This window comes from Brachyhypopomus gauderio, unplaced genomic scaffold, assembly GCF_052324685.1.
Source record: "Brachyhypopomus gauderio isolate BG-103 unplaced genomic scaffold, BGAUD_0.2 sc76, whole genome shotgun sequence".
NCBI lineage: Eukaryota > Metazoa > Chordata > Actinopteri > Gymnotiformes > Hypopomidae > Brachyhypopomus > Brachyhypopomus gauderio.
Genome location: NW_027506897.1, coordinates 650,821 through 677,635, shown reverse-complemented (window position 1 = coordinate 677,635; position 26,815 = coordinate 650,821). Strand labels below are relative to the sequence as shown.

Sequence of the window (26,815 nt, the reverse complement as noted above, 5' to 3'; positions counted from 1 at the left end):
GCTGCAGGATGGAGTGTAAACATAAGGACACAGCATCGTCGACCGACCTATTTGGCCTGTATGCAAACTGACCAGGGTCCAGGCTGGTCATTTTGGACAGGCGATCACATATTAGCCGCTCAAAGATCTTCATCACCACAGATGTTAGGGCTACCGGTCTGTAATCATTCAGGCATCTGATAATGGGTTTCTTGGGCACCGGAATAACAATAGCAGATTTAAAACAAGCAGGGACCCTGTTTTCCCTCAATGACCAGTTAAAAATATCAGTAAAAACAGAGGTTAATTCATTAGCACAGAACTTTATGATGGCAGATGATACAAGATCTGGTCCTGCAGCTTTCCTGCTATTTTGTCTTTGCAACAGGAGTCTAACCTCATGTTCTTCAATAATAAAGGGGGGTTTGGAGGGATTGGTAATTGTTTGTCCAGCGATAACATCTTGCTGCTTATCAAAGCGACAGTAAAACTCATTAAGACTCTCAGGCAGCTCAGGATCATCACTGACCACCAATTTTTTACCTGCATAATTAGTTATCTGCCTCAGGCCCTCCCATACCCCTTTGCTATCTGTAGCCATAAGTTTAGCTTCTAGTTTCTGTTTGTAATCTGTTTTGGCTTTCCTAACCGCTCTATCGAAGTTATACTTCGCTATTTTGTATAGCTTTCTATCCCCACTCTTATAGGCATCCTGCTTGATTTTCCAAAGATGTTTTAACTCTCTACTAAACCATGGTTTGTTATTACTGTATACAGTCACAGTCTTAGTTGGGACGCATACATTTTCACAGAAATAGATATAAGCATTAACAACCTCCGCAAACTCGTTGAGATCATTGCAGGATTCCTTAATAGCAAACCAGTCCGTCTTATCCATACAGTCTCTCAGTTCACAAATGGCTTGAGAAGACCATTGTTTGACTGTCTTTGTTGTCAGCTTGACAGCTTTTAGTTTTTGGCGGTACGCTGGTATTAGCATAATAATATTATGGTCTGATTGACCCAGTGGTGCCCAAGCTACAGCATGGAAAGCATTAGCAATCGTACAGTAACATTGATCCAGAATTTTATCATACCTTGTGGGCACCCGGATCTGCTGTTTAAACCGTGGCAGTGATTGTTTCAGGTTGACGTGATTAAAGTCCCCTAAAACCAGCACAGTAGAGTCCGGGTACAAATTCTCAATGTCCGTGATTTGGGTGGAGAGTAGCTGGCCTGCTTCTGAACTGGGAGCCTGAGGTGGTATATATACGGCGACCAAGATGATGGCCTTCAGCTCCCTAGGCAGGTAAAATGGTCTGCATTTAATGGTGAGTGTCTCCAGAACTGAAGAGCAGGTTCGTGAGATCATTGTTGTGTCCGTACACCACCGTTGGTTCACATAGCAGCATAGACCGCCCCCTTTGGTCTTCAGCGAGGCCTCGGTGCGGTCAGCGCGGTGGAGGGTGAAGCCATCTACGTGGACCGTCGAATCCGGGACGTCGTCGTTGAGCCATGTTTCCGTGAAGCACATGATAGAGCAGTCAGCAATGACCCGTCTGCTGTTTATGAGCATTTTTAGCTCGTCTTGTTTGTTGACCAGAGAGCGAACATTTGACAATAACACGCTTGGCAGCGGCGATCTGTGTTTCCGCCGTCTGAGCCGGACCAGAGCGCCAGCTCTTTTGCCACGCTTCCTAGCTCTCCCCTGGAGCCTAGAGCCGGCGCGTCCTGTTCTGCCGTTTCTGTCCGTCGACCTGATTAATCCTATGTCCTCAGTAAGAAGATTCACATCTGGCTGGAGGTTTGCAATGTTGTCTCGAATGTGTAGGAGTGTAAGTCTATCATATTTCACTAGTCCAACAGCATAATCCACACAAAAACATAGTACCAAAAAACACACCAACAAACAGAGCAACACCGTGTCGCCATAGGTCAGCGCCATCTTGCCACAATACAATCTTAAACACAATTCAGCAGTTCTAACAGCAGGTTATCTTTAGCACAGCATGTTCCAAAACATAAGCGTCCAGCAGGCTACTTTGTCTCACATGTGTGTATCTCCTAATATGGACTTCCCTAGAGTTAGCGGAAGCAACTGATATATCAGTTGAACACAGAGAAAGCTAAATGACCCAAGACTAGTAGCCTAGTGACTACCAGTTAACAGAGTGCTCTTACCCTCAGCACTCTCCCTCACCTGGGTCACGTATAGCACACATGCATAATATGAACTAAACATGGTTACACTGAATCACACTACTTCATTATTGTAGTCCTTCTGTTTAGCCAGAATGGACATGTACTAAATCATAAAGTTCATAATGATCTCTTATAATAACTAAACATGATCTAATCAATGATAATTAGTCAATAATCAATAATTTCTCTCACACATGTAAAGCCCAGTGTAGACCATAATTTAACCTTTAATACAGGTATTGACATCAGTCCATCCATACACACTTTATCATTTCAATGTTTCTCTTGTCCACAAATCACCAGATGAAAATCACTGTACATGTAGGTATGTTTTTAGACTCCTACATCATTTATTTTTTATTTATTTATTTAGAGTTTATTTCGGTTTTTAGAGAAACATGTACATATATACGTACATATACATATAAACATGTATAAACACTTATGTACACAAATACATTTACATGAAAGAAAAAGATTAATATAAATAATATTTAATAAATAATAATGGTTATAATAGTGAAAATAATGATAACAATAACCGAAAAAGGTATAGTCTGAAGCATTAGCTTATATTGACTACCCTTTTTAATCAAATATATATATTTTTCCAATTGTTATTAATAATACACTTTGCTCATCTCCAGAACAATCATACATTAGCCTACTATTAAAAATCAATAACTGTAACGCAGCTCGCGCTGCGGGGCGAGGAGACGGACACAAATGCTGAGAAGAGCGAGATTTATTAAAGGATAATCCATAACCGTCATCAGAGAAACAGTCCGGGGTCATAACGGGAGGGCAGTCCGAATAACATAGGTAAACAGGCATACTAGACTCGATGGGGAAACACCGAACAACTTACGAACAGGATCAGAACAGCAAAGCACCAAACAACAGCATGAACAGATGAACGAAATGACAAATGAACAAAATAACCGATCACGAGACTTGGGAAGTGCAGGGATTATAAGGACACAAAATAAACAAGGGACAGGTGACGGCAATGACACAGGGGCGTGGTGACTAACAAGGAACCCATCAAAACCAACGAGCAGGGCGGGACAAACGGGCAAGAACATGAACACGAGGGAACCCAGGGTGACAGCTAGGAGAGGGGGCGTAGCCCCACGTGACAATAACAAGTTATACATATATAAAATTATTTCTCTTTATTATAAGTTTCTATTACCTTATTTTTAAGCATGTTTTAAAATTTGACAAGTGAACTGGACATTTTTATGTCCTTGTCACAACTATTCCACAAGTTTACACCTTTGACAACATATCAGTTCCCCTGAGTTCATATGTAGTCACTTTAGTTTCAAACAATTTCTGAATATTGGTCGGAAGCATTTTTTTTTGTGCTTTGTACAGTATCAAAGCTGTATGGAGGTCAACTAGGTCACTGAATTTTAAAGTTTTTAAATTAATAAATAGTTTGTTTGTTTGTTGATTCATGATAATTGGATCGGTTTATAATTCTTATAGCTTTCTTCTGTAACATGAATATTGGTTTAGTGTTGGTTTTATATGCGTTTCCCCACATCTCCACACAGTAGGTCATGTATGGGATTATGAAAGAACAATTTAGCAAATAGAGTGATGATGTAACGCAGTTCGCGCTGCGGAGCTAGAGGACGGACACAATTGCTGAGAAGAGCGAGATTTATTCAGGGGAATACCATAATCATCGTCCGATAACCAGTCCGGGTCCATAACGGGAGGGCAGTCCGAGAAACACGCGTACACGGGCATTACAAAGACAGGGGACACGAGCACATACAATGAATCAAAAAGCAGGAACACACAACGGCCAAGTACAATGAACAAACAATCAAAACAATCGACGAGGGACAAGGGACACTCAGGGACTATATATACACAGAACACCAAACAGGGAACAGGTGCGGGCAATGACACGGGGGCGTGGTAACAAACGAGGAATCACGGAGACAAACGAGCAGGGCAGGATAAACAGGCAAGGAGCACAGACAAGAGGGAACCCGGAGTGACAGCTAAGGGAGGGGGCGAGGCCATACGTGACATTACCCCCCCTCAGGGCAGACGGAACAGGAACCAGACTAGGACAGGACAGGGAACCACGGGGCAGGACGAGAGACAGCGGACACGGGGCAGGACACTACAGGACAGACCGGAGGGACAGGACGAGGGACCTGGGGTATTGCGGGGACCGGAGACAGGGAGACTGGCCAAGAGCTGGGCAAGGATTGGGCCGGACAGGAGACACAAGGAGACCGGACAGGGTTGGGGCGAGTTACAGGAGCAGGACAGGACGGGACAGGACTGAGAACAGACACGGGAGTGGGGCCAGGGGACAAGGCAGAGGTAAACACAGAGGCAAAGACACTATCGACAACGGTGACAGGCACAGGCACGAAATGGGTAATGACTTGGGGAACAGACACGGGGACAGGGACCCGGAGGAACCGACCAGACACAGACACAGGGACGGGCACAAGGACACGAACAGGCACACACACAGGAACCGGGACCAACACAAAACCAGGGATGGAACACGGGAGCAAGGGGAATATGGGTGACAAGACAGGGGCACAGGGCGGAGCAGGGAGCACATTCTGTCCATGACCCATAGAGGGCAGCACAGTCTCTGGGGTAACAGGCAGCGTCCGCTGGCGGGCAGCGGGAACAGGCGACGTCCGCTGGCGGGCAGCGGGAACAGGCGGCGTCCGCTGGCGGGCAGCGGGAACAGGCGGCGTCCGCTGGCGGGCAGCGGGAACAGGCGGCGGCGTGGACGACCCCTCCTGGGTCGCGGGGACGGGAGCCGGCGTGGACGACCCCTCCTGGGTCGCGGGGACGGGAGCCGGCGTGGACTGCCGACGGGCAGCGGGAACAGGAACCGGTGCGGATGACCCTTCCTGGGTCGTGGGGCCATGAACCGGCATGGATGAGACACCCTCGGGAGGCGGAGCCGCCACGCTGACGTCATCGGAAGGAACGTCATTCCGACGTCATCGGAACCACCGGGCTGACGTCCTCAGGGGGCGGAACCGCCGGGCTGACGTCCTCAGGGGGCGGGACCGCCGGGCTGATGTCCTCGGGGGGCGGGAACTCCGCACTGACATCATCGGGGGGCGGGACCGCCGCACTGATGTCATCGGGGGGCGGGACCGCCAAGCCGACGTGGCCAGTACTCCCCCCCAAAAAATTCTTGGGGGTCTCGTGTGGAGTAGCTGGCGGGATCAGTGGCGGTTGGTCCTCTTCCTCGGGGTCCTGGGTGAGCCTGGCAGAACACACAGACACACAAGCTCCTCGGTTGCTCTCCCTGCGACGGCTCCGCCTCCCTCGAGGCGTCGGGAGCTCACAGTTGTCATGTTTATTTTGTACATCAACTAAGTTTTGAAAAACTGCAAAAACCGTTAGGTGATCAATTATGTCATTTATGAGCAGTCCCCCAACTATTGCACTATCAATCTTGTTAGTGAATATGTTATCGATTAATGTAGCAGAATATGTTGTTATTCTAGTTGGTTTTATTATCACCGGAAATAAATTGTAATCATTAGATTATTATGGTCCTTCTTTAATTTAAAAGGCATTTGTTAGAACCAAATCAATGAGTGATGATTTTCCAACAGCCTTTAAATTAATTCTTGTAGGAGAGTCAATTAACTGATTAAGATTTAAAAGATGACATTGATTTTTCAGTGCATCAGAAGCAGATGTAAGCCAATCAATATTTAAATCTCCAACAATCAAAATTTCACTATATTTTAACTGCGATAAAAGATCCACTAACGTAGCCAGAGAATTACTAACAGCTGATGGGGGCCTATAACATCCTACCACCATGATATGCTGATTATTAGATATTTTAACATCAATGGCTAAAAATTCTAGTTCTTTACTGACAGATTTTGATAGGATTAGATCAGCTGGAAAACAGTGTTTGATATACATTGCCACTCCTCCACCTTTTTTCTCTGTATCTGTACGATATACATTATAGCCATCAATGTTAATTTCACTATCCTTAATAGATTTCTTCAGCCACGTTTCTGACAACACTATTATATCTTCATTTGTAGAGTCTATCCATACTGAAAGCATATCTAGTTTAGAGTTAAAGTTTGCTGAAGAATTTGTGTGGAAGTCCATTTACCACTTTGCAAAAGGGTAGCTATCATGCAATCAAAAGCTACCAGCTCCTGATTATATAATTTTCTTTGTAGGTTTAACTTCGGCCCAGGCAGTTCTCCATATAGTTGTGAGTTGTAGACTCCAGCCAAAGTTATAAAGTCTACACCCAAAACAAGGGAGCCCAGTTTGAAGTTCCTCATGTTTTTCACTCAGGAGATACAAAAAAATGTATCCTTGTTAAAAGTATCTAAGATTCACAGCTCAAATGAATATAAAATACCACTTCCCTGTTGTGAGACATAAAAGGTGTGAAGATCCAGGTTTCAACCTTTAGCACAGCAGGAGGCTTTAGACTTAGGCCTCAGTTAGTCCAATCCATCATCATCCTGAAGCAATATGAGTTCCTGTAATCCCTTCTGCCCACCAGATCTTGTTCATGACAATTTTCAAGTCCTCTGGTCGAAATTTTTTAAAGTAAAACTTCAGAACAAAATTGCAGAAGTATTATAACTAGTCACACATTCACACAGGCAACAAACAGTGCTTTGCTGCAGCAGCTATCTTGGATTTGCAATCATCCAAAATTATGACTGTATAACAGTATGACTGTATGACTGTTTGACTATATGACTGACTGTATGACTGTATGACTATATGACTGTATAACTATGACTATGTCTGTATGACTATGTGACTATGTCTGTATGACTATATGACTGTATGACTGTGTGACTATGACTATATGACTGTATGACTATATGACTGTATGATTATATGACTGACTGTATGACTATATCACTGTATGACTATATCACTGTATGACTATATGACTGACTGTATGACTATATGACTGTATGACTATATCACTGTATGACTGTACTACTGTGTGACTATATGACTGTATGACTATATGACTGTACTACTGTGTGACTATATGACTGTATGACTATATGACTGCATGACTGTATAACTATATCACTGTATGTTTGTATGACTGTATGACTATATTACTATATGAAATCATGACTATATGACTGCATGACCATATGACTATATGACTTTATGACTGTATGTCTCAATGACTGTATGGCTGTATGACTGTATTACTGTATGACTGTGTGACTGTATGGCTGTATGACTATATTACTGTATGACTGTGTGACTGTATGACTGTATGACTGTTGTAGGAGGTTTGGTAAGACCTACATCTCTACGCTCAGCACAGATGGACACGTTGTAGGAGGTTTGGTAAGACCTACATCTCTACGCTCAGCACAGATGGACACGTTGTAGGAGGTTTGGTAAGACCGGTGCTCCACCTAAACTGTGTGTGACATATACAGGTGCTCCACCTAAACTGCGTGTGACATATACAGGTGCTCCACCTGAACTGCGTGTGACATATACAGGTGCTCCACCTAAACTGCGTGTGACATATACAGGTGCTCCACCTAAACTGTGTGTGACATATACAGGTGCTCCACCTAAACTGCGTGTGACATATACAGGTGCTCCACCTAAACTGTGTGTGACATATACGGGTGCTCCACCTAAACTGCCTGTGACATATACGGGTGCTCCACCTAAACTGTGTGTGACATATGCAGGTGCTCCACCTAAACTACATGTGACATATACAGGTACAGGTGATTGGTTGTGGTGCTTGTAGAGAATATTTAGTGGAGACACTAAATGAAACCAGTGAAAATGGGTTGGCACAATGTAACGGTCATAAAGTGAAGAGGAAATTCAGGGTGTTAATGCACAGGTAAAACAATAGATTATAGTGTTTAATAAACTGCATTGTTTAATTGGCCTGTCAAATCCCGATTTCAGTATATCAACAAATCAAGAGTTGCCTAAACAAACATTCTGTATTAATTATTGCTTAAGCTCACACTAACTGTTAGTTTACTGTAACTTTTCAAATATTTACCAGCAACACAAATTTAACTAAAAAGGAAGAACCACATGCAAACGAGAACATGACTGACAGGTGGAGGCGGGGCTAGATATGACAGACTAACAGATGGAGGCGGGGCTAGACGCGACAGACTAACAGGTGGAGGCGGGGCTAGACATGACAGACTAACAGGTGGAGGCGGGGCTAGACGTGACAGACTGACAGGTGGAGGCGGAGCTAGACGTGACAGACTGACAGGTGGAGGAGGAGCTAGACGTGACAGACTAACTGGTGGAGGCGGGGCTAGACATGACAGACTAACAGGTGGAGGTGGGGCTAGACGTGACAGACTAACAGGTGGAGGCGGGGCTAGACATGACAGACTAACAGGTGGAGGCGGGGCTAGACATGACAGACTAACAGGTGGAGGTGGGGATAGACATGACAGACTAACAGGTGGAGGCGGGGCTAGACATGACAGACTAACAGGTGGAGGCGGGGCTAGACATGACAGACTAACACATGACAGACTAGCAGGTGGAGGCGGGGCTAGACATGACAGACTAACAGGTGGAGGCGGGGCTAGACATGACAGACTAACAGGTGGAGGCGGGGCTAGACGTGACATACTTGCAGGTGGAGGTGTGGACAGACGTGACAGAGAAATACTGCATTTAGTTTTACAAAGTACATAAATGAATGTACTCAGTCTCATAATGTACTCAGATACTCAGTTTAGTCATTACATCCACTAGAATGGACTTCATGGTTCAGGTAAATATGTGTGCGTCTCAGGAATTACTAACCATACACCATATACACCATTTCTGTGTTATCTATAGGTTACAAAAAATTTAATTTTTTTATTGAGAGTCAATGGAATCCAGAAATACCACAATCTTCTGAAATCTTTCATTTTTAAAGGAATTCATTATATATAATATTTTATAGATATATAAAAATATATAGAATATGCTTTCAAGCTGTCATTATGTCCAAGTTCATCTATAATGAGATTTGAGGAAGTGAGGGGCCGGGGTGGCTGGGGCAGAGAGTTCCACCAACCACTGCTGTTGACTTCCATTAGCCCTGAACCATAACACCTGATACACACACACACACACACACACACACACACACACACACACACACCCTTTAGTCACTGCTGAACACTGCATTGTGGAGAAGGTATAAAGAAGATGAATGTGAGAATAACAGAAGTGCGGCCACACCATCACACACTTCCACACACACCATCACACACACTTCCACACACACCATCACACACACTTCCACACACACCATTACACACTTCCACACACACCATCACACACACTTCCACACACACCATCACACACTTCCACACACACCATCACACACTTCCACACGCACCATCACACACTTACACACGCACCATCACACACACTTCCACACGCACCATCACACACTTCCACACGCACCATCACACACACTTCCACACACACACCATCACACAAACTTCCACACACACCATCACACACTTCCACACACACCATCACACACTTCCACACGCACCATCACACAAACTTCCACACGCACCATCACACACTTCCACACACACCATCACACACACTTCCACACGCACCATCACACAAACTTCCACACACACTATCACACACTTCCACACACACCATCACACACACTTCCACACGCACCATCACACACACTTCCACACGCACCATCACACACTTCCACACGCACCATCACATACACTTCCACACGCACCATCACACACACTTCCACACGCACCATCACACACTTCCACACACACCATCACATACACTTCCACACACACCATCACACACACTTCCACATTATTCATCACACACACTTCCACACGCACCATCACACACACTTCCACACGCACCATCACACACACTTCCACACGCACCATCACACACACTTCCACACGCACCATCACACACACTTCCACATGCACCATCTCACACACACACACACACCATCACACACACCATCACACACACTTCCACACACACCATCACACACACTTCCACACTTTTTATTTTATTTAAAATAATTAACACACTTGAGCCAGTGTGGTTTTGGGCATAGATAATGCCGTGCCGTTTGCTGTGATGGATACATTTTTTTTAAGCATGGAAACATAAATCGACAATATAATTTGTAGTGTCTTTATGCGGATAAACGAGGGGAGTCGGAATTCGACACAACACCAGCTGAAATCTAAAACTGTCGCACATGAAATGCTACAGACACTGTTCAGAAACTGATCAGTTCAGTTAAACCAGGGGTTTAAGGGTCTAGTCCAGGGGTTGGCAACCCGTGGCTCTAGAGCCGCATGCGGCTCTTTGGCGCTGCCCTAGCGGCTCCCTGGAGCTTTTTCAAAAATGTTTGAAAATGTAAAAAGATGGGGGAGAGAAATATATTTTTTGTTTTAATATAGTTTTTGTAGGATACAAACATGACACCAACATTCCTAACGTTTTCCAATGCTGTAAGAATGTGTAGAATAAATGAAACTAAATTTCAACATTTATGTCAACGAAGATTTGCGTCGTAGCCTGCGACACACGTTTCTATTAGCAGGGCGAGATGAGGCAGGTGGCTGTTGGAAACAAACCAGCGGCGAGCTTGAAGACGTCACTCGCCAGAAAGCTCAACTTGGCCAAAGCCACAAATGGAGCGAAATTGAAAGCCTCCCAACACCCGAGAAACTTGTCTATGACACATGAATGCTCTTCCTGACAATTATTGGAACATGAAGACATGCATTTGGAGTATTATCCATCTTTGGATCAACATACCTATGCGAACAGATATTTTCAAACATGAACTACATCAAATCAAAATATCGCACCCGCCTCACAGACGAGAGTTTGCAGTCCTGCGTCAAGATTAAAGTTACATCTTACATGCCCGATGTTGAGAAGCTGACCAGTGATGTCCGAAAACAGAAGTCACATTAAACGGGTTGTTTAGTGCCCAAATAAGGGGCATGTTATGCACGTTCCATTTTGTTGTTTTGTCGAATCGTAAAAATAAAAATGACATCAAAAATCTAATTTATTTATAAGGGTTGCCAACTCTCACGTATTGAGCGTGAGACACACGCATTTGACTGTCTTCACACGCTCACACGCCACACATCCGATTTCTCACGCCGAAAAAAATCTAGTTTATTTACCTCTGATCCACATATATGATTCAATGAGTTACTAGTTCGCTCTGGCGTCAACCACTGGATATCGACCGATCGCGATATAATACTTAATTTATGTCCATTATACACCCCGCCCGGTAACAATTTACGTTCGCCACCCCCTCCAGGTTCAAATCTCACTCGAAGTGATCTTTAAAAGTTGGCAACCCTGATTTATTAAATTTCTTTAATTTAATCAATTCAATGAAACATAATTCATTAATATTGTAATGAAGTTAAACTTGAGGCGGCATCCTACAACAGAGCAGTCACGTGGTGCGTTGTTCTCTACAGAACACACTGCAGAGAGAATAAACATCATGAATGCTCATTACGTATTTGTAGCTAACTTAGTCATTTTGATGGTAGGCTAATATAGATACATACAGCATGTGTTGCCTTCATTATAAGGCTTATATAAGGCTTTTAATTTTATGCGGCTCCAGACATATTTGTTTTTTGTTTTTTTGGTCCAATATGGCTCTTTCAACATTTTGGGTTACCGACCCCTGAGTTAAATGTACAGTGAGTCCCTGCTTAACGATGGGGTTAGAGACTGAAAAGTCTGTCGTAAAGCAGTTTTCGTCGTTAAGCGTGACCCACGATTTAAATACGCTTTGATCGTAAATACAGTATATAAAAAACGAACAATGATCTCGTGCTGGCGTACAGCGTGAGAAAGAACGATTGCCAAGATGGGCTGCGGTGGATCTGCCTTAGATGATCATATACAACACTCCAACACTCCACAACACTCCACTATGCTGCCAATGAGCGCACCGCGCAAAATAAAAAAAACGCCCGACGCGCGGCGTCTTCTCCCTGTCTCTGCGTCTCCGTGAGCTTCTGAGAAAAGGGTTTTGTAGCTGCGCCTTTGCTCCTGAAGGGAGGATGAGCTGTGTAGACATCCCGCCTGCCTGCTCTCCTCCATCACCGCACGCACACCTCCTCAGTTCCCTCTGGCCCATGCGGAGTGTTTAAAAAAACTCGGTGCCTGCCGTTCATAGGTGTGAGGTCGGGTTCCCCACACATGGTGCGTGAGTCTGGGTCTCACAGCCCTCTCCCTCCGTCAGCGTGTGTGGGGTTTTCCTACTTCTGTGTCCCTTCCATCGGTCCTACCCGGGGCTGAAGCAGCGTGCGTGTCTCGTGGCCCTCCATTCTCTCCGTCCTTGGGCGGAGAGACAAGTGGTGGCTACCTACTAGTTCTCAACCCCCCCAGCCAGCATTACGTGTGCTCCCCTCCACTGGGGACAGGGCGGGCGCTGATGGGAAGATTTAGGAGAAATCTTCAGTTTTATCATAATTTTTGCTTTTTCCAAACATCTCACTCCAGTAAGTGACTTATCAGCAACAGTTTGTACAACTTGGGCATGTCCAGGCATGTATATCCTAATCTGCCTTCAGCAATGAGACCTGTGCCACATGACAACAGTCTCCCAATTCTGAAACCGCCCAAGGATTGGATCTTAGACAAACCAGATGAAGAAACTCCAGTGCAGGGTACTGACAGTGACATTGACCCAGATTTGGACCTTGCTCATCAGGTGATCCACATCTGATAACACAGTCAGAATTTAACGATTTGGTCAGATATTTGGGTCTGTCAAAAGCAAAAGCTGATTTGCTGGGTTCCAGGCTGCAGGGATGGTGTCTGCTGTCACCAGGTACGAAAATGTCTATTTAGAAGCCGACAACATGATATTACCTAACTTTTTGCACAAGTCAACAATCTCTGTTGTAACATTGAAGGATTGTTCTCGGCCTTGCGTTGTGATCACAACTCGTAAGAGTGGCATCTCTTCATTGATTCGTCAATGCTAAGCCTGTAGGCTGTTCTGCTACACGATGGCAACGTTTATCTGTCAGTACCTGTTGGCTACGCAGCACACATGAAGGAAACATATGAGAATATGGAACTGTTGCTCAACCACATCCAGTATCGCAGGTACAACTGGAATATCTGTGGAGATCTGAAAGTCGTTGCTCTGTTACTGGCACTGCAGCTCGGCTACACCAAGTGCTGTTGTTTCATCTGTGAATGGGACAGCCATGCCAAAGAGTCACATTATTGTCAACAGAGCTGGCCACTACGCAAAAAGTTAGTTACAGGACAGAAAAATGTTGCACGCAAACCGCTTGTCGAGATATTTTTGCCTCCTCTACACATAGAACGTGTACTCATGAATAATTTTGTGAAAGCACTGAACAAGGAAGGTGAAGGTTTTCACTATTTAAGACAGATGTTTCCAAGAGTAAGTGATGTGAAGATCAAAGAAGGCATTTTTGTTGGTGCCTGTATCCACGCAAGTCTTTGTACATGAGGCCCCTTGTGACTATGAACATATTTGCTCGTTTAAATGACCCTGATTTTGGATTGTCCTTCACGAAACCTCGCTCTGCTCAGCACATGAATCCCCCTCATTGCTCCCAGACACCACGGGCATTACATGCAGCTACACTGTTCTCAGATCAGAGAGGTGTCATTTATTTACAGTAGTTCTGTATGTTGTGCATGATACAACGTGTGTGTACTTGTATCAGTCTGGCTGCATTCCTCACCTGTGAACCACTTACCTGTGAGCCATTCTGGTCCTGTTATTCAGCAGTGGGAGATAAACCTGAATCTGGAGTCTCCACCTCCTACAGAATCATATGAGAAACTGAACAGGACAAACAGATTCAGATCAGAGTGAAAGAGACTGAGCACATGAATATTTTCCGACACATAAATCTATGAGACACATTAATCTATTTCAGAGGAACACGGTGAGTATGTGAGTCTGTGATAGATAATACAGACAGTAGTAATAGAACTCCTAATGTTAGTGTAGTCAGACAGTAGTAATAGAACTTCTAGTGTTAGTGTAGTCAGACAGTAGTAATAGAACTCCTAATGTTAGTGTAGTCAGACAGTAGTAATAGAAGTCCTAGTGTTAGTGTAGTCAGACAGTAGTAATAGAACTCCTAGTGTTAATCTGTTATATTGTGCTTTGGTGGTTTGTGTCTGTGTTTATAACACTGTAATTTGCAGTGAATGTTTACTGTTAAGAATTATATGTGTGAAAGCAAGCTAAGGTATATTTAAATCAGAATACTAAAGTAATCCTTATATATATATTAAGTTGATTAGCCTTAAAGTATTAATCAAGTATTAATTACTTTATGTTCTGTTTACATTATATTATTGATGTAACGATCTGCGCTGGCCAGAACAGGGAGGCGAACACAAACGCTGAGGAGAGTGAGGTTTATTAAAGGAAATTCCAAAGGCAGAGTCGAAGTCACGGGCATGGGTCATAACGGGCAGGCAGTCCAGACATGAAATACGAACAGACATGGCAAAACAAAGAACAAGACCAGCCAGGGGAACAAAGACTAGGCTGGACGTACTCACAAAGATGGCAGAACAGAAACAGCAAACTCCACGAGGGCATATGAAACGAATGAACAAAAAGACCGATACAGACATGGAAGACACCAGGACTATTATACACAAAACTAAACTAGGGACAGATGATGACAATGATACAGGGGCATGGCAGACAGACAGAAACCAGGCAGACAGACAAGCAGGGTGGGGTTAACGGGCACGGAACACAGAATCACGAGGAACAGAGACATTGGAGTGACAGCGAGGAGAGGGGGGCGTAGCCCTACGTGACAATTGATCAAGTTGCGTGTTAAGAATGTCTGTGTAAGTGCTTGTGTGCTTTTCCAAGACTTGAAGTGTTTGCAGTTTGCTAATAATGGGATGTGAAACAGGAGTCTCTCTGACCAGATATGGTATGGTTAGGATGGGAGACTTCGGTTCCAAAATTGAGGGAAGAAACAGCTGTAGGTTTTGACATGAGGAATGTCCACCTTCTATCTTCACCGGAGAAGGGGGGATGCCATAGGAAGGTATATAATGAGGAAGAAGTAGACAGGTGTTAGAGTTACACACTGGATGACATGACTAGCGTGTCTCTGATGCGCACTCTCAAAGGGATCCCTTTTATCTCTTAATGCTCTATTATTATTGCTTGGTTGTATTAGCTTAATAAATAATTAAAAGACACAAGACTGGTGAAGTTCTTTTTTGCATCAAACGAACACGCTGCGCTAAGAAGTGAAGGAGAGAGCGCAACATTACCTTGAAGTTTTGTTGATGAGGAATTATGATTTTCTTATTCTTAGGTTCAGATTTAAAGTTTATGTGTGTTACGTCCATGTGTGTTACTCTTAGTTTCGGTTTTCCTTTATTTGTGGTCTATACCTTTAGTCTGTTCCGGTGTTCATTCGTCCTATAATGTCATAACCAGGGTTGCCAACTCTCACGCATTGAGCGTGAGACACACGCATTTGACTGTCTTCACATGCTCTCACGCCACACATCCGATTTCTCATACCGAAAAAAAAATCTAGTTTATTTATTTTTGATCCATATCTATGATTCAATGAGTTACTAGTTCGCTCTGGCGCCAACCACTGGCGATTGATCGATCGCGATATAATACTTAATTTGTGTCCATTTTACACCCCCCCCCGGTAACAACCTACGTTTGCCGCCACCACCGTCCCCCCAAACAACTTACCAACTCGCCACCCCCTCCAGGTTCAAATCAATTGATCTTGAAAAGTTGGCAACCTTGCTCATAACTGATCACTGGTGTCTATCGTACTGTCTATTAAATCTCGTCACGTGTTTGTACTGAAAGTTATTCTGTTTAGTGTTAATCTTGCTGGTTTGTATGTCACTATTTGTACTGAAAGTTATTCTGTTTAGTGTTAATCTCGCTGGTTTGTATGTCACTATTTGTACTGAAAGTTATTCTCTTTAATGTTAATCTGGCTGGTTTGTATGTCACTGTGCCCTAAGCATCAGTGTAATTCTTCTTTACAGATTGGCTATGTGTCCCTTGTGTCCCTTCAGTAGAGAAAGACTCTGAAAAGGCCAATAAACCCTTGTTCTCTCAGCTTTTGTGTTTGCCCACTTATCTGCATGTGGCTAGAACATTACAATACTGCATATACTCTGAACTGTATCATACAGAATTACACTGTACAGAGTACCATGGACGTAATTTTGTAATAAAAAGTGGGGGGCCATGGATCGTTGCTATTTAAATATTTGGCTTTAACAGTAAAAACTGGGGGGACTTTTGAAAAAGCCCCCCCCCCCCAAATTACTTCCTTGCAGAGTACATACAGTATGATACAGTACAGAGTACATACAGTATGATACAGTACAGTGTATATACAGTAAGGTCTGAGGGAGATTACAGAGTGATTAATTATTACTTCTCAAGGTCAGAGGGAGATGCTTTACATACTGATCAAAGTACAGTCATGATTAGGGGAGGAGCTAATAAGCAGATCTATACCATCATCAGTAGGGGAGGAGCTAATGAGGAGAGGTATGCCATCATCAATAGGGGAGGAGCTAATGAGGAGAGTTATACCATCATCAGTAGGGGAGTAGCTAATGAGGAGAGTTATACCATCATCAGTAGGGGTGGAGCTAATGAGGAGAGTTATACCATCATCATTAGGGGAGGAGCTAATGAGGAATGATATACCATCTGTGACAGGCAGGGTGAGCGAAAATAAACAGAAGCGATCACGCCGAGTCTCAGGGAAAAAGGATGGTTTAATATGTAAAGTGCGCAAACCAAAACCCATGAACTGATCCCAATTAAGGATATAATAACCAGCGGTCAACTGGTACAAAGACAAGACATATATAGACGAACAAACGACCCTCAGGTGAGACGGATCGCGGGCTCCGCCCACCTGAGGGACGAACACAACACCACACCCACAGGACAAGCTGCTGCTGTAGACGGGGGCGACCAGTAGGGGGCCGCCATACTGTGACACCATCATGATTAGGGGAAGAGCTAATGAGAAATGATATACCATCATCAATAGGGGAGGAGCTAATGAGGAGAGGTATACCATCATCAGTAGGGGAGGAGCCAATGAGGAGAGTTATACCATCATTGTAACGCAGCATGCGCTGCGGAGCGAGGGGACGGACACAAACGCTGAGAAGAACGAGATTTATTATAGGGAATTCCATAATCAAAGTCATCTAAGCAGTCACGGGTCTAACGGGCAAGGAACAACAAAACCACGAGGAACAGAGACACCAGAGTGACAGCTAGGAGAGGGGGCGTAGCCCTACGTGACAGTACCCCCCCTCAAAGCATGCCGCTCCGGGGCACGCAAAAGCATGCAGACAGGACAGGAACCAGACTAGGACAGGACAGGGAACCACGGGGCACGGTGAGGGACAGGAACAGTGGGCACAGGACAGGACACTACAGGACAGACCAGAGGGACAAAACCAGGCAAGGCAGGACATGGAGACTTAGGCAGGACAGAGACAGGAAAACCGGAGACAGGCCAGGAGCCGGGCTGGGACATGACATGGCACGGGACACAGGGAGACCGGACAGGGCCAGGGCGAGGCACAGGAACAGGACAGGACAGGACAGGACTGGGAACAAACACGGGAGTGGGGCTAGGGGACAGGGCAGAGGCATACAGTGGGGAAAATAAGTATTTAGTCAGTGACCAATTGTGCAAGTTGTCCCACTTAAAAAGATGAGAGAGGCCGGTAATTGACATCATAGGTAGACCTCAACTATGAGAGACAAAATGTGAAAAAAAATTGAGAAAATCATTTTGTCTGACTTTTAAAGAATTTATTTGCAAATAATGGTGGAAAATAAGTATTTGGTCAATAACAAAAGTTCATCTCAATACTTTGTTGTATATCCTCTGTTGGCAATGACAGAGGTCAAACACAAGTCTTCACAAGGTTGGCACACACTGTTGCTGGTATGTTGGCCCATTCCTCCATGCAGATCTCCTCTAGAGCAGTGATGTTTTGGGGCTGTCGGCGGGCAACACGGACTTTTAACTCCCTCCAAAGGTTTTCGATCGGGAGACTGGCTAGGCCACTCCAGGACTTTGAAATGTTTCTTACGAAGCCACTCCTTTGTTGCCCTGGCAGTGTGCTTGGGATCATTGTCATGCTGAAAGACCCAGCCACGTTTCATCTTCATTGCCCTTGCTGATGGAAGGAGGTTTGCACCCAAAATCTCACAATACATGGCCCCATTCATTCTTTCATTTACACGGACCAGTCGTCCTGGTCCCTTTGCAGAGAAACAGCCCCAAAGCATGATGTTGCCACCCCCATGCTTGACAGTTGGTATGGTGTTCTTTGGATGCAACTCAGCATTCACTGTCCTCCAAACACGACGAGTTGTGTTTTTACCAAATAGTTCTACTTTGGTTTCATCTGACCATATGACATTCTCCCAATACTCTTCTGGAACATCCAAATGCTCTCTAGCAAACTTCAGATGTGCCTGGATATGGACTGGCTTAAGCAGGGGGACACGTCTGGCACTGCAAGATCTGAGTCCCTGGCGTCGTAGTGTGTTGCTGATGGTAGCCTTTGTAACGTTGGTCCCAGCTTTCTGCAGGTCATTCACTAGATCTCCCCTTGTGGTTCTGGGATTTTTCCTCACCGTTCTTGTGATAATTTTGACCCCACGGGCTGAGATCTTGCGTGGAACCCCAGATCGAGGGAGATTAGTAGTGGTCTTGTAGGTCTTCCATTTTCTGATTATTGCTCCCACAGTAGATTTCTTCACACCAAGCTGCTTGCCTATTGCAGATTTAGTCTTCCCAGCCTACAATTCGGTTTCTGGTGTCCTCCGACAGCTCTTTCGTCTTCACCATAGTGGAGTTTGGAGTGTGACTGTTTGAGGTTGTGGGCAGGTGTCTTTTATACTGTTAACCACTTCAAACAGGTGCCATTAATACAGGTAATGAGTGGGGGAAAGAGGAGCCTCTTAAAAAAAAGTTACAGGTCTGTGAAAGCCAGAAATCTTGCTTGTTTGTAGGTGACACAAATACTTATGTGTGCCAACCTTGTGAATACTTGTGTTTGACCTCTGTCATTGCCAACAGAGGATATACAACAAAGTATTGAGATGAACTTTTGTTATTGACCAAATACTTATTTTCCACCATTATTTGCAAATAAATTCTTTAAAAGTCAGACAAAATGATTTTCTCAATTTTTTTCCACATTTTGTCTCTCATAGTTGAGGTCTACCTATGAGGCCTCTCTCATCTTTTTAAGTGGGAGAACTTGCACAATTGGTGACTGACTAAATACTTATTTTCCCCACTGTACATGGAGGCAAATACGTTTTGGACAACTGAGACCGGAACAGGAACAAAGTGGGTCACGACTTGGGGAACAGACATGGGGACAGGAACAAATACGACACCACAGGAATCAGACACAGGAACAGGTACACAGACTCGGACAGACACCACTACGGGGACAGGCACTAACACAAAACCAAGGACAGAGCATGGGAGCAAGGGGAACACGGGCAATGAAACAGGACCAAAGGGTGGAGAAGATGACCCCCTCGGGGTCGCGGGAACAGGAGGCGTGGATGACCCCCTCCGGGTCGCGGGAACAGGCCGCTGAGGTGAGGAGATGCTGTCGGGGGGTGGGACCGCCAAGCCGACGTCCTCAAGGGGGCAGGACTGCCAAGCCGACGTCCTCAGGGGGCAGGACCGCCGGGCTGATGTCCTCAGGAGGCGGGACCACCGGGCTGACGTCCTCAGGAGGCGGGACCACTGGGCTGATGTCCTCTGGGGGCGGAGTCGGCCACTCTAGCAGCGAGTGTCCATTACTCCCCCCCCAAAAAATTCCTCGGCGTCTCTAGGGGAGAGGCTGACAGAGTAAGAGGAGGGAGGAGCTTCTCAGGGAATGTGCTGACTTTGTCTTTCACTGTGGCGGCGGGGCTCTGAGTCGGGGGCGTAGTCTTTCTTCTTCCCCGGTCTGGTCTGCGCCTGGAAGAACACACAGACACAACCGCTTCTCGATGGCTTTCAATGTGACTCCGCATTGTCGGAGGCATCGGGAGTTCACAATGGCTTTTGAAAGCCAACCGAGAGCCAAGCCAACACTCGTCTGCATGTTCATTCCACCTGCCCGAATCTTGCGCTACAGGTTGTTCCTCCCTGTAGTGTTTATCGAGTCGGGCAGACACACAGCGCTTATCAGGGAGCAAGGGGAATTCCTGTCTCTGGTTCGCTCGCGTTGTAATACCGGAGAGTCGAACTGAATTGAACCAGCCAACATCTCATTACAGCGATGAGTGGTAAACTGGTAAACTTACCAGAGTCTCGCTCTCTCGCTGTGTCCTTGATTGGTCGGTTATACTGTAACGCAGCATGCGCTGTGAAGCGAGGGGACGGACACAAATGCTGAGAAGAGCGAGATTTATTATAAGGAATTCCATAATCGAAGTCATCTAAGCAGTCACGGGTCATAATGGGAGAGCCATCCAAATTACACAAGTACATAGGCATAACGCAAACAGGAAAACGCGAACAAGGCAGGGAAACAGAGAGCACAACGACCCACAAAAGAACAGCGATCTACATTGGAACAAACCACGACAGAACAAATAACCGACAAGGGGCTAGGGAAACACAGGGACTATAAGTACATGGAACTAACAAGACACAGCTGAGGACGATTACGACAGAACCACGAGGAACAGACACCAGAGTGACAGCGAGGAGAGGGGGGCGTAGCCCTGTGTGACAATAATCAGTAGGGGAGGAGCTAATGGAGTGGTAGACTGTCATCAGTAAATTTATTTATCAGTTCAGTTTTTTCTCTACTCCATGGGTTAAAGCAAGAAATTTTCATTTGACTGAAAATTTTTTCTTGGCAAAAGACAATGCCAGCAATTACTGAAAATGTGGTGTAGTTGGGACACGGCCTCTTTTGCCTAATTCTACACAATAAACACATTTATAAAGTATATTTATCTAAACAGCCTGTGTAAGGAGAGAAGAGAGAATGAACACCTGAGCAATAAATGTACATAAATGTGTATTTAATGGGAGTTATCTGGGGGTCCTCTTCCAGAAAATTATTTAAAGATCAAGTCAAATTTAGTGAATCCTGGTGAGAGGTATGAAGCTCTCTTGTTTTTATCAGATTCACCATCGCAAAAACATAAGCCGTAAGATTACCTGCTTTAAGTAGGTATGTTACAAAAAAATTAACACCACTGGATAGAGCTTTTAAATACAAACAGAACAACACCATCCATGTTAAGCCTGGTTTAAGCCTTTATACTTGACACAGCACGAGTGGCGTGAGCAGCGCGAGGGTCCGCACGCCGAAAATGACGTAATCGCGGTGGCTCCACCCGTGCGCGAGAGCCTCGCAGTCGTGCACCTCTCGAATTTTGTAACTTCGCGCGCACAGCGCTTCAGCGCAGTGAACCAAGTCATGTTTGCCGGGTTCATACACCTTTATAAGGTGGAATTAAAGCACTTGTACGTCACTTTCAAGGTCCATTTCAACGCGTTCTCAACGTTAAATTTAATTAAGTTAAATATTTATACATATACTCGAAATGATTCGAAATAATTCTCTTTTTATCACATTATTTAATGGTGGTTTATTTTCAAAACGCCCAATCTTAACTACTTCACGTTCTCTCATGTTTCATCCTGGGATTACAAGAGGCTCGTATTTGTTAGCGTAATAACTGTTCAGTCAGACAGATATTTGTTGTGAAACGAAGTAGTTACATTTTCAAGCATTTTAAAGTACTTTAGCCTAAATTCCAGCACTAATGCAACATTACAATTGGTCAGGTAAATGTTCATTCCCCTGTTTTTGAGGGAACTACACTGCAAAAAGAATGTGACGCAGCAAGTAGCCTCCGCCGTTCGCGCAGGTGTACAGAGTCGCGTGCTACGGTCATGCCAGGCAGGAGGGGGGTAAAAACTTTTCTACGTAACATCCGTAAATCTGAAGGCGGAATGAACCGCAAGTCAATCAAATGACACCGCCGTCATCTATCCAGCGCTGATGAGCGCCAGTGAGAATCATATTTCGGCCACAAAACAGATAGCACGTGCGTGTGTTGTTTATTATGATTTGACGGATTTTTTCCCCAAAAAAATCAAATGACGGAAATCCGTCGTAGTGACGGAGAACTTTAACCCATGCTCTACTCTTAAATTGAAAAGATTACTGGATCTGAATTAATGTATTCGTATGTGAAAGAACCTTTATTGATTGAACTGTGTACTAAAAATATGAACCTGCTCACAGCCAACCATCTACAAACTTATCCTGTAATTTTTTATTATTTTATTCAAAAATTATTATATTATTCAAATAATAGAATATAATTTGCTGTTTGATTACTATTTAATAATTGTTTAATACTGCTGACTCTGTGAATAAACAAACTGTGAGATACACTGAGTGGTGCTATTTCACACATGTGAAACACTAACTTTTTTTTAATTTAATGCCATCCTCATATGTTGATGTTTAGTGGTGTTGGTGAAGTAACGTCTGATTAGAAGATGGAGGGATCTACTCCAGTCCAGACCAACATCACAGCTCAGACGGGAGGGAATGTCTGTGCTCCTCAGCTCCATGGGAATCAGTTTCATGGACCAGTGAACATGAACATTATATGTGGAGGTAAGAGATGAATCTGAATGTTGAGATGATCAGAGACCACAGTTAATATTTATTTATAATTACTGGGTTTATATATATGGAAGCCCAGCTGTGCTGACAGGGAGAGGAGAGAGAGGGGTGGGGAGGCATTATGAACAAAATAACTAAACTGATGATGGAGACGAGATTAAAATATAACAGGAGAACTAACAGTAACAGTTGTACGCTAAACGGGAACTCGAAGAACATAAGAATACAAAACAACCACAAGACCAGAAACCAACAAGCACTAAGACAGAATAGACATAAAGAATAAAAGACTTTATACTACGAACACTAAAGCCGACAGAAAAACTAGCAATGATACACATACTCAACAAAACATGGACTAGGGAAGTTCAACCATAGAACAACATGGACACATGCACTAGCACTAACTAGAACATAGAGCAACATGGACACATGCACTAGCACTAACCAGAACATAGAACAACATGGACACGTGCACTAGCACTAACCAGAACATAGAACAACATGGACACGTGCACTAGCACTAACCAGAACATACAACAACATGGACACATGCACTAGCACTAACCAGGCTGTGAGTGAGCACAAGAGTCTCGGATTTACATGAACATGAGAGCAAGTGAACTTACACCAAATGATACATGACAATAAACACATAGACCTACAAGGAAAGACTTGAACATGCAGGGAATATAAACCCAACTACTCACAAGGATAAACCAGGAACAGCTGACAAAACTCAACATATGGCGGGAAAACAGAAGGTGTGACAAACAGAAGGAAAACGAAGGCAACCAAAACAACGGCAGAACTAAGAGAACACACACCACACAGGGGTAGAGGGCGGGGCCAGACGTGACACATGAAAACACCACACAGGGGTAGAGGGCGGGGCCAGACGTGACACATGAAAGCACCACACAGGGGTAGAGGGCAGGCCAGACGTGACACATGAAAGCACCACACAGGGGTAGAGGGCGGGGCCAGACGTGACACATGAAAGCACCACACAGGGGTAGAGGGCGGGGCCAGACGTGACACATGAAAGCACCACACAGGGGTAGAGGGCGGGGCCAGACGTGACACATGAAAGCACCACACAGGGGTAGAGGGCGGGGCCAGACGTGACACATGAAAGCACCACACAGGGGTAGAGGGCGGGGCCAGACGTGACACATGAAAGCACCACAGGGGTAGAGGGCGGGGCCAGACGTGACACATGAAAGCACCACACAGGGGTAGAGGGCGGGGCCAGACGTGACACATGAAAGCACCACACAGGGGTAGAGGGCGGGGCCAGACGTGACACATGATAACACCACACAGGGGTAGAGGGCGGGGCCAGACGTGACACATGAAAGCACCACACAGGGGTAGAGGGCGGGGCCAGACGTGACACATGAAAGCACCACACAGGGGTAGAGGGCGGGGCCAGATGTGACACATGAAAGCACCACACAGGGGTAGAGGGCGGGGCCAGACGTGACACATGATAACACCACACAGGGGTAGAGGGCGGGGCCAGACGTGACACATGAAAGCACCACACAGGGGTAGAGGGCGGGGCCAGACGTGACACATGAAAGCACCACAGGGGTAGAGGGCGGGGCCAGACGTGACACATGAAAGCACCACACAGGGGTAGAGGGCGGGGCCAGACGTGACACATGAAAGCACCACACAGGGGTAGAGGGCGGGGCCAGACGTGACACATGATAACACCACACAGGGGTAGAGGGCGGGGCCAGACGTGACACATGAAAGCACCACACAGGGGTAGAGGGCGGGGCCAGACGTGACACATGAAAGCACCACACAGGGGTAGAGGGCGGGGCCAGATGTGACACATGAAAGCACCACACAGGGGTAGAGGGCGGGGCCAGACGTGACACATGATAACACCACACAGGGGTAGAGGGCGGGGCCAGACGTGACACATGAAAGCACCACACAGGGGTAGAGGGCGGGGCCAGACGTGACACATGAAAGCACCACACAGGGGTAGAGGGCGGGGCCAGACGTGACACATGAAAGCACCACACAGGGGTAGAGGGCGGGGCCAGACGTGACACATGAAAGCACCACACAGGGGTAGAGGGCGGGGCCAGACGTGACACATGAAAACACCACACCGGGGTAGAGGGCGGGGCCAAACTTGACACATGAAAGCACCACACAGGGGTAGAGGGCGGGGTCTGACGTGACACATGAAAATACCACACAGGGGTAGAGGGCGGGGCCAAACTTGACACATGAAAGCACCACACAGGGGTAGTGGGCGGGGCCAGGCATGACTGATTCTTGTCATTCATTTTGTTAATTAACAAATAAAATATTAACACATCTATTTTTAAAGCATTCTTACTTTGCATTTCCCCCACACCTTCCCCAAACCTTATATAAACACATTATATATATATATATAGAGTATTGTATATAAAAACATATGAATACAGCAGTTCTCAATGCTGCAAATCTTCTTTTATACAAAGTTAATTATGTTAATAACGTTGGTATTTTCCACTGTTCTCTCCTCCAGTTCAGGAAAAGTCCAGTTCCAGCACCATCCCAGTTCAGACTGGAGGATCTTCAGGGAGTCCTGCACTCAGTGAAGGTCTGTTTATACATGTAACGTTTGGGCAAGGTAGGCTGGACACAAGTGTGGACTCTGAACCAACACTGCACAGAATATACTGACATAAAACAAAGACAAACCAAACAGTAACCAAATACACCAACTAACACTAAAGGAGAACATTAATACACAGAACAGGGGACACAAAAAGACATTAAAGACATGGACCAGCAAGATTACAAACAGTATCAAAACTAGTGGAACTTACAATAACTCACAAAACAAAAGACTAAACACAGGACAAATACACTGAATAAAACACAGAACCAAACAAGACACACCTGAAAACAATGAGGAGGGGGCGGGGTACAAGGTGGGGCATGAAGTCAGACACAATAAGGGATTTCAAAATAAAAGCACACTAAGAAAAGAGGTTGCCGTGGGGACCATGACAATACACATCACTGATTATGTACTGAAGATCACATCTGAATATACACATCACTGATTATGTACTGAAGATCACATCTGAATATACACATCACTGATTATATAGTGAAGATCACATCTGAATATACACATCACTGATTATGTAGTGAAGATCACATCTGAATATACACATCACTGATATATTGAAGAAGATGCAAACACACAAAATCGTTTGCAAAATCGACAACGCGCGAGACCCTCGTGCCGATCGCAACCCGTCAAGTATAAACCAGGCTTTATACTTCAAAAAGACAATGGAGGGGGCAAATGTTTGGGGGCGGGTAATCTATGTACCTGGCACACACACACACACACACACACACACACACACCCACACACATACTTCAAAGACACAGAAAAGCATTTGGTTTAGGGACTCCTGATAATCATCTAAACTAATTACAATTAGGTCTCATGCTCAGGATGCACAAAGGAATGTTCATTGAGTAATAAAATGGCAGATAAGGGGGAGGGGCAATAAAGTTTTATTGGGGAGCAATAAAACTGTCAAAACTGTCTGAAGCCCTAGCTAAAATAACCATATCTTATATTATATATATCACAACCACACAGGAGAGTGACACAATCACACAGGACACTGACAGTGACACAATCACATAGGAGAGTGACACAATCACACAGGATCTCCTATTGAGCAGATCAAACCATCACCCTCAGGGTGACCAAACCAGTGTGATACCAGCACAGAGAACCTCAACAAATAAAGATGTCAGGGGAAAGGGCCAGAGGCGGACGAAGTACTCAATT

The 26,815-nt window shown here is 45.0% G+C and overlaps 1 protein-coding gene across 4 annotated transcripts in view; it reads left to right on the top strand.

Moving 5' to 3' along the window:
• LOC143491514 (NACHT, LRR and PYD domains-containing protein 3-like) overlaps positions 1-26,815 on the top strand; it is a 189,672-nt gene that overhangs the window by 101,427 nt on the left and 61,430 nt on the right. For 2 of the 4 annotated variants that reach the window (XM_076990599.1, XM_076990598.1), the window contains exons 1-3: positions 14,027-14,195; positions 22,823-22,974; positions 25,523-25,597. The exons of 1 other annotated variant lie outside the window; for it this stretch is intronic. In XM_076990599.1, the coding sequence (XP_076846714.1) occupies positions 22,854-22,974; positions 25,523-25,597 (196 nt within the window). In that variant the 5' untranslated portion in view covers positions 14,027-14,195; positions 22,823-22,853. Of the gene's footprint in view, positions 1-14,026; positions 14,196-22,822; positions 22,975-25,522; positions 25,598-26,815 lie in introns of those variants that run through there. One more of the 4 variants, XM_076990595.1, reaches the window with a different exon arrangement.